This window comes from Solanum tuberosum, unplaced genomic scaffold, assembly GCF_000226075.1.
Source record: "Solanum tuberosum cultivar DM 1-3 516 R44 unplaced genomic scaffold, SolTub_3.0 scf00011, whole genome shotgun sequence".
Taxonomy (NCBI): Eukaryota; Viridiplantae; Streptophyta; class Magnoliopsida; order Solanales; family Solanaceae; genus Solanum; species Solanum tuberosum.
The window spans coordinates 567,446-577,585 of record NW_006238938.1 but is presented as its reverse complement, the minus strand read 5'-3'; the positions used below and the strand labels follow the sequence as shown (position 1 = coordinate 577,585).

Below are 10,140 nucleotides of genomic sequence, written 5' to 3'. Positions count from 1 at the left end.
ACAGAGAAAAACTTCATAGATTAGATGTCTATAAAACTAGCAGCGCAAGACTAGCATAAGAAACAAAGTGATAGAAGTTGATCAATCTCATCTCCGTTCAATAATAAAAGCTTTACCATATCGACATGATTTTCTTATATTGCAACGTGGATAACAGTTGATCTATGTTGATCTTTTGAGTTAACAAGTAATCCATGTTTAAATAGATGCCCAATGGTACATGATTTCAAATATGGGATGGTGTTTTGCTGCTATAGCTTCCCATAATGCGGTGTCACCATTTATATATGTTATTAATGGAATAAATAATTAAGAACTCATATAACACTTGGCCTGTCAAAAAATTTAACTTAATTTTACAGTGACATTTATTGAGATTGTCATACCTTGTAAGTGTATGTTACATCCTGACTGAGAAGCACCATTACACGTTCTTCGTGCCCTTTTAATACTGCTATATGCTGATGCAATGCAGAGAGAGCATAGATGTTGACAAACTCAGATACAACAGGTATATTGATAGCATAAGTATATGAAAATACTAAGATTGAGCTCTAAATTGACACATTTGAAAGATCACTAATGAACTTGAAGGAAGTTCTTCATCACGGTGATGTTATCCTCCTGCCTGCTCTTCATCTCTTCAATCAAAGAATTAACTATATATAAACACAACATGCAGTTTTAGTTAGTTTCACGTTCCTTGGCTCGGAAAAATCTGCCCTGGCTCGAAAACCAGTAGTGCGAGACTAAACAGGGACCGGTAAGCATGGGTCACCACCTTCATTTATCCAATTGGCAGAAAAGTAGTGCAAGACTAAACTGGAAATAACTGGTCCTGCAACAAATGCAAACAGATAACGGACATGCCTAACTATTTTGAAATTAACAAACAAAGGTGCTCATTATAACAGGAAAAGGCTTCTAATGAAATAAATTGCAGATAATCATTTCAACGAACCACATAATAATATTGTTCAAAGAAAAAGACATAGTTTTATGGTCTAAAGAGCCATCAATTCTCTTCTCATATTTGTTTACTTCCATAGCATTCAAGAGAGGCCCCATGGTGGAGTCGGATGTCTTCCCGAAACGAATGATAATACAAAGGGCAAGGATAAGTTGAAATAGCCAGGATCATATAAATGATATTTCCCATGGGCATTCTCTTGGATATTAACAACAAGCATTAGTTATCATCTTGAGATTATCAACACTTTCTAGTGTTTTACTTGTAACAATCTGCACATAGGGATTAGGAACTTTTTCTTTCATTTGTAGCAAGTTAAGTCAAATCTCAATCAATGGCAGATCCTTAACATATTATTATATTGTATAAGAATCACTCTGTTGGACACCAATTGACGCAAGCCAGCCTTCAAGAATTGGACTGAGCTATTCAACACAGTCTAAAATTTTATCCTCCAAAAGGTCAAAACTTTTCCTGCTTAAAGTCTGTTCTTTATTGGAGTTCCCGTTTCAGATGTACGATAGCGAGTCAAAGAGTTAAAATGGTAACATGGTCGATCAAATCATCAAGCATGAAACCAAAAGCACCCACAATACATACATTCCATGAATATGCATTCAAGTATAGATACATCCTTAAAAGTATGACACCTAGAAATGAGACAAATAAAGCATTTCATTTCTCCCATTCTTCTATTTGTTTACTCCATTTTCCATTTCAAGTAAAATTAACTACCTTAATCAATTATTGGAACTTTTGTTCAAAGATCACCATCAAAAGCAGTAGATACAAGGCATACAACCTCATCCACTATCATACAAACTGGGGTACAACAACCTGTGATGCTGTAATTAACACATTATATGAAAATATTAAGATTGAGCTCTTAACTGATATATTTGGATAATCACTAAGTAGCTACAAATGAACCTGAAGGAAGTTCTTCATCATGGTGATGTTATCCTAGTTACTGAAAAATTGAATTTTATATGAATAAATAAGGTTTCAATTAACTACTAAGTTTAGTTGTTTACCTTCAAATAGGAGATCAAAAATCAAACTCCACAACAGCTGGTTTGGTTGCTATTTGCAATTCTGCACCAATTTTATTGGACACAAGATCTGATATAGAAACACATGCATCAATTCAAACAAAATAAAATATAGAACTCTAGAACATACACACATACATGGCCCAACAACTGAATAAAATGGATATTAGTAGTCACTACACGGCATGGTCGTACAGTTCGAATTCAATCAGATCGAATATGAGGCAATTAGAGATGATGAGTTTGCTTACACAAATACAGACTGTTGACGGTGAGCTCTGGAAGAGACATCAAAGGCTTTGATTCGTCTTTCTTCTTATCAATAGCACCGATGCACTAAATTCCACCGCGTTGTGCTGAACTCCACAATCGTTGTGTCAGATTCCACCGCTGTTGTGCCAAACTCCACTGTAGTCGCGTCAATTTCTATCGCCGTTGTGTTGATTTCTATCGCCGACCATTTGAATTTCGTTGAAGGACGAAGATGGAGGAAAATTCAAAGTAAAAAGGAATTGGGGGAAAATTAAAAAATATAACAAATCGACTTTCATTCTATCCTCCTTTACTGGCTAAAGTTTAAATGCCGGGAATAGTATAGTTAATATAATGTATTAGTGGCAATTCACTTATTGCCACTAAATAAATGCCACTAAAAGCATCTTTTGTTGTAGTGATTATTGTTTTTCCTCCTTAAAGGACAACATAAAGTTGACCATTTTTTAAAAGCATGTGTAACTTATGCTGGGAGCTGCTGTTTAGATTTGATGAGGACATTTAAATAGCTTTAATAAGGCATAATTAGAGAGTTTCAAACTTAGTGAGCGAACGATTCTAATAACATATTAGAAGAGTGAAATATCACATTCGATTCAAATATAAGGATAGTTGTTAAGTAATGAGATTAATATTATTTAGTTCAAACTAAGTGAACAAAGAAATATTAGCTAGATAGATTGCATTGCGTAAAATATTAGGATACCTTAGGTAGTAGCAAGAGAATAGTATTATTCTGTGTTTAAAACAAAGAGTATCGGTATTAATAATATGAAAAATAGTACAAAATTAAAGATACACACAATTGAAAGGCGGTACACAGAGTAACAATCAAGGTACAAATATTGGTTCAATACAACAATGACAATAACACATTAAGACAATCGACACACACATTAACACCTTTTGGCACCAATAAGCCAATTGTTGTTTGCTCTAGCAGTCCATTTTTAGAGGACCATCGACAAATCCCTGCTATATTTCAACCTCGGCATTTACGAATCCCTCTCAAGCCTCATGTTTCACTTTTTTTATCCAGTGATTGAGTAGATAACTGGTAATATGAGCAGAAAACATTAAGAAAAAAAGCAGAGAAAAGGCAACTGGAAGCATATGAAATCAAGGGATTTAAAAGTACTCAATTTGATTCTAAGTGGGAAAACACAGATGAGGAGGAGGGTGACTTGGGTGAACATATATGAACTTTCCGACAAAAGAGTTATTGCTGCTGCATTAGGATCAGCCCTGCGATAGCAACTGAGCCAACTGCATATACATAATGTTAATAGATCAAGTATTGTGCAACTTTCTTCAAAATAGTAAAACTTTTCCCAGAACCTAATAGGTGCTAAAATTTGAGAACTTACCATTCATTTTACGATAATATTAAACTATTAAACATCAATTCTTTTCAAAGAAAATTTTCGACTGACTATCATGAATCAACAACTAGGAGAACTATGTCACCATTAATCACTTAAAAGGTTGTTTATTTCACAGAAACTACAAAACGAAAACGAAGGAAAAGATAATTGAGAGAATTGAGAAGAAGTGGGTGGAAGACAAGTACATGACAATTGATCAACGACCGGTCCTTAAAATTCCCAAAGAGCTATCATGGACTTTTGCTTTCCCTTGTCACAAGAGTTAAATGACTGTCAAACCACGACACCGGCCTATGAATAAACGGAGAACTTCTAATCAGATACAGGAAAATGATACGGCTGATTAAAATCTTTCATTGTCGAGTTTTTTCGCAATCATTTTCTAAGTTATAAACTACGTCGGCTACCCAGATTTCGTACACACCGGAACCTAACAATTGATCAAGTATTCCAGCATCAATAACAAAGCTCAAATTCATAAGCTTAGTAAAAAATAATATCCACAAATGCCTTCCATTACAGGTCTTTTGACGTTCACCTGGGATGGGCAATTAGTAGCAACTAGTGCCGATAAAATGAGCTCATATTTTGGTAACCTGCCCAACCCCCCATATTTTAATGGGTTGGGTGAGTGATTTTTTACATGGATAAAATATGGGTTGATACCCATATTCAACCCATAAAAATATGAAATATGGGTAAACTATGGGTAAAGTATGGATTAGCCAAATGGGTTAAACTTCTAACTTTTTTTCACTCAAAATTCATGATATCACCAAAAATATTGTAACTTCTCTTCCTCTTTATGTTCTTATATAAAAACTAATTATTTTTCTCTTTAATTGAAAAGGTGAAGACGTTGGCCTTCCAAAAATATATATTTTAAATGTACATTTCTTTTGTTAATTATAAATATATTTTTTATTTGTTTATTTTATATTGGATAATAAATAATAGTGTAAAATAAGCAAATCATGTATTAGTATTGACATTGCTTAAAGTGCATTAAGCATGTTTTAGTCTTAAAATGCAAATATTCATTTATTTTGAAATTAAAAATATGTTTCCCTTGTTATTACATAAATTGATTTTACATTGAAAAGTTATAGGATTTTTTTTTACTTTTATGATATAAAAAAACTAAGTGAAGCATTTTCAACATTTTTCATCTAAAAAAATGACTAAAATATTTTCTCCATGTTGAATTCTTAGGTAGAGTACTATGAACTCATGAAAATATGGATAAAATATGGATAAACTAGTATTTTACCCAACCCATTTGTTACCCAATCCATTTTTACCCATATCAAATATGGGCGGGTTGAATTATTACCCATTTTCAACCCGTCCAAATTTGACCTAACCCGCCCATTTGCCACCACTAGTAGCCAGCAAAATTCCAAAGAAGTTGTTGACTGGTGAGCATTCAAGGGGGCATTTTACTTCCTATTGTGGTAGAAGAATAGTTCCTTATAAAAAATGTGTAACTTACATCCTTGCTTATTATAGCTACTACTTATATCAAGTTAGATTCAAATAGTAAAGTACAATCTTCATCTTGTCTTGTAGTTAAAGTAGAAAATACACAACACGTTATGAAGTGAGGTTTTATACCTGCATTAGATGGTTTGGAAGCAGATATTAATTCATGCCATTGGAGGGAAAATGTTGTAATCCACAAGAGTGAAATCATTAATACATAGTAGCATCTCCCACATCACCAGTCGCACTCGCATTGTCGGGTGAGATCCTGAAAAATAGTAGCCACAATATTGTCCTGTTGTGTCTGACAACCCATAGGGTGCTGTGATCACTGTTGCAGAACCAATATTAAGATCTGTTATTCAAATTTTCAAATACGAGTAGGAAGGTCTATTATACTAAGGCAATAACAGGGAATAGAGGATGTAACAGGGTATAGCTATTCGTTTATTGCTGAAGATGGATGTTTGTTCTAATACTGGCAATTTATTTGTTGCAGAATCTGCGCTATAGAGTTTTAAAGAGAGGATAGTGAGAAGTTGCATTTGTTGGGGGATGGACGCTAGTGACTGTCTAGAATGCAAGAGTTGGAAGTCATGTCGCTTCGTGAAGGATTGTGTTGAGTGGCAAAAGAATATGGTAATGTGAGGTGTTTTTAGTTAAGGTTTTCTTAAGTTAGGGGTATTTGCATAATTTAAATTTGTAGTTAGAGAGTTCATGCTCTTGTTTTATGCGTCTGTAATAGCCTATGTGCCCAAAAAAAGAATGTGCTATGCCTAGCCCCTTTTCAATAGATGAGATTTGGATAAAAGGGCTTTCTTTCAAGTCTTACGTAAGTTCATCGATGTGTACACCTAGGCTGTGAAAGAGAGAGCGGATCAGGAATTAAATCAGATGCATCTAATGCCCTTGCCCTACGACCTATAATGCTAGTCACTATTCCCATTGGAGCTACGAAGTATGCTCCACAACACAAAGCTGCGAAGAACAAATAGAGTTTGCTACAAAAGCCGGCTAACGGGGGAGTAAATGAGATGACTTGTTCTGTAGAAAGACGAAAGTTGATTCGCGAAGAACCAACTAGCTTTGGGTTTGAGTGGTATTTCACCCGGACAAGGTTCTTTTGCTTCTAATCTCCAAGGCAAGCGAATGATGATCCTTGTGAAATAGGGCTTAGCTCAATCCCTCCATCAATCATAAATCCTTCTCTTAGCTTAGTCAATGTCTTAGTATGAAAAAAAGGAAATTTCGTAGAGAAAAGAGAATAGACTAGTCATTGCACTAAAAGTGTCTACGAGCCTCCCACTTCGGTACCCTCTCCTTTTTTACCAGCCGAGCTGCCCTGTAAACCCTTTGCGGTGCTTCCTTCCTAGCTGTTCTCACGGAGCTTGGTTATAATTTAGGGCCAGTAGATACTAGTATAACGTCTCTTATTCATAGATTTGTGCCCGCTATCATACAGTTGGATACAAAATTATCTATGTTTGAAACATGAATTAAAGTACTAGATCTTTTTTTAAGGTAGTCATACAAATTGCATATCCAAATAAATCTTCAACTTCATCTCTAATGATTTCATATCACATGAAATATTTTGTATTTTTTCCTCTTTAGAAAGAAAAAATGTAACCATGAACGATTGGGGAAAAGAGAACGTTACCTTTTACCAAGTGGTGCTCTTTCTTTTACTAAAATTATTTTTTCCATGTATTTAAAGAATGTACCATATCTAACTACTTTGATGCACTTGAATTTCTTGTTAGAAAAGAAAAAACAACAGAGTGTATCTAAATGTACTTTGTTATTTGCATAAGGAAGTGTTTCATATATGCTTTAATGTTAAACATGAGCACAATGTCATATATCTAACTTAATATTAATTATGGGTTCGAGATAGAGTATTTATTGGAATTTAGATATTTTATGCACATATATCAATGCCCCAACTGTGTGTCAAACTTTCGAGTTTCACTTGAACTCATACCTTCTTAACTACTCCATTGATGATAGGGGTCTTTAATTTAAATTAAGTTTACAAACGCAAAGACACAATAGAAAACTTTCTGCTTCACCATACAAGCACAATTTCAATATATGTTCACTTGATCCACATGTGAAATGAGATAATTTAAAGCATACATATGATGTGCAATATATTTAATACATAGATGGTTGTTTAGGGAAGAGTGATAGAGAATGGATTGATTTTCAAGTAGAAGGTTCACGAGTCTAAACCAAGTCAATGAAGATAGATTGACAAAGAATCTATTTTGATGAATTCGGCAGCTCAGGGAAAATTGCATCAACATGGCGATGATACATTGTATCAGCAAGCCAAAGTTTAGTAATGTAATGATGAGACGATGTACACCTGTGAACTTCTTCAATAATCCAGATGGTTGCTTCAGCTTTGCCCAGATCGATGATGGTATCTAATGGAACATCTTCATTATCAGCACCAAGCCTCATTTGATCAAACTTCTTCATTTGGACATTTGTCAGGTAATGTAGGGGTTGCCCATAGAACTCATTCATGGATGCAGCAAATCCAACCCATGAGGTGAAAGGGATAACAAAGCCACGTTGTGTGGGCATAGGGACCACCTTCATGTACTCTTGGTATATTCTTGTTCTTCTCAGGATTGAATCTGATATAGAGAGCGTGTATGACTAGTGATATGAATAAAAAACATTGAGTAAAGATACATCATAACCTTGCACTTTAGTTACTCATGTGGCAATAAGTTTGAACATAAGATCTTTGAAACAATATACATATTAACAAAGCAAAAAGTAACGCATTTGAGAATCAGTATTATCATAAAAGAGGCCTCTCAAACTTGCGTTTTCACATTAGAAAAGAGTTGTTTTAATAAGTAAATGAAGAGAGATTTGTGCACGAGAATTTCCCTTGGGACGTCTAGCTTCTATTAAATGAAAGCTACATCTATCCAGATATTGTCTGTCCATTGGTACATACCAAAAGGAAGAAACATAGATATATGTCTTTTCTTCCAAATTCGACAAGGTGAAAAAATTGAAAGGTTTTCTTGATTCAAAGTGTCCTTATTGTCTCATGGTCTACTTATTGGAGAAGAAAAAGGAAAGCTATACAAGCATGTTACCATTTGTCCAAGTATGCATTTTCATTCTAAAATCATCTTTAATTTGTTACCATTTCTATGGCTGCAGCAAACTTGTTTGAAAGAAGAGAATGTTTTCATCATTTTCAGCTCGATACAAAGTTAATGCTCCATTGTTCTTAAACTCATACAGATGCAAAATACAGATCTGTTAAAACTCATACAGATACATCATAAAGAATGAACTTCATTTTAATACGGGAAATCAAACTGTTGAAATGCTTTTACGCATATCGTAACCATATACAATACCATTTTTAGGACTGAAAATCAAATTGTTCACAAGGTATTTTTCAAATCAATTATATTAGGATGCTCTTAGCTTACATTATATTTCAAACAAATGGAACTGAACTGTTATTGGATGATAAGTGTTAGTTAGCATATAACATGACTGAACTTCATTACAGAATGCTATAAAAATAAAGATTATAAGATAAACTGCGGAAAATATGTAAAATGGAATTAACAAATTCGTTGTACCAATTTTTACTTATGTATGAACTTCTTGCTAATGACACTTGAGCAATCAAAAATTTTATGTGATAAATTCCTAGGACCATCTTTGATTCCCAAGTTTCCATGGAGGCAAAATTATGCAAAAATAATATTGTCATTTTTTACCCCAACTTAATGTAGAGAAGAATTTTTTTTCTTTTTATTTGGAAACAACAAACCAACTCAAGTCTGTTCCAACGAGTAGATTGAGAGAATCACTTGGAAATTATGTGAGTTATAACACGTACCTTCAGAATCATAAGAGGAAATAGCTCCTTTCATTGTTGTAACTGGTTCAGAAAAAGAAAAGAAAAAAAAGCATGTTAGAAGGAAATAACTAATCAATTAATCGAATTAGCAACTGGATCGAAAGCTATACAATTTCAATAGATGTTTGCTTCTGCACATAAAAACCTAATTGTTAAGTGTAATACCTAACACTTAAAGTTCAAGTCATATGGAATATTAAACAAAATTCATTTCTTCCTATCATCCCCTCCCTAATGTAAAAAGATAGCACCATGAAAGCTAAATACAAAAAAATCAGACATGCAAATGACTATTCAGATACAGAAGCTCATGTAGTTTCAATAGACGGCTATTTTGATTTATTTTCATAAAAATCTAATGGTCAAGTTGAATATCCAACATCATCTCAAATAGAAAAAATTCTAGCAGATTCAACAAAATTCATGCCCAGATAATTTTCTTCTTCTTTAACCAAAATGGATTAGGGTTTATAAGAGAAGAGTAACTTACATTTGAATTTTAGTGAAGAAAGAGACGAGTCCGGAGAAAACTAAGTTTGCCTCACTCGTTGTTAAGCTTTTACCATTTATAGAGTGTCATTTGAGAACGGCGCAAAAGACAAAAACTTGTTGTTTTAATTTGGTCAAACAAACGTGTGTCCCAACTAGTTAATAATTAATTAATATCTCAATATTACATATACAAGATATAAAATAGAATTTATTAGTTTTCTAATAAAAAATAAAAGATTTCAAGATACCAATAGTCTATTTTAATAATTTATAATTGTCCTTATTTCTCTTTGTTCATTCATAATCATCACACACCATTATCGCCCCGTGTCAAAATCATGGCTATTGCTTTCAATAATATCATTTGTTCCTTACAAATTACTAGTTTATTAGACACTAGGTAGTGTTTGTCTTCTTTGTTAATCATTCCGATTTAAATGCTAAACTTGATATATTTGTAAATGTTTATCAATTCAAAATTTGCTCATCTACTATTCTTAGAAACATATCAGTTTCAAAGAAGATCATCTACTATTCTATAAAACATATAGTTTTCTTTGATAAATCATATGAGTC

General features: G+C 33.5%; 1 protein-coding gene across 1 annotated transcript; it reads right to left on the bottom strand.

Annotated features, from left to right (window-relative positions):
* Positions 1 to 7,427: 7,427 nt before the first annotated feature.
* Positions 7,428 to 9,085, bottom strand: LOC107062706 (protein RDM1-like). The gene is made up of 2 exons (XM_015313657.1): positions 9,052 to 9,085; positions 7,428 to 7,810 (listed from the first exon to the last, which is right to left on the bottom strand). The coding sequence occupies exons 1-2, from the start codon at positions 9,083 to 9,085 to the stop codon at positions 7,428 to 7,430; spliced, it is 417 nt and encodes a 138-aa protein (XP_015169143.1).
* Between the last annotated feature and the right edge of the window lie 1,055 nt (positions 9,086 to 10,140).

Coding starts and splice junctions, on each gene's coding strand:
- LOC107062706 (XM_015313657.1), bottom strand. CDS start 9,085: ATGAAAGGAGCTATTTCCTCTTATGATTCTGAAG. Junction 7,811..9,051: donor TTCCTCTTATGATTCTGAAG/GTACGTGTTATA, acceptor TCTCTATATCAG/ATTCAATCCTGAGAAGAACA.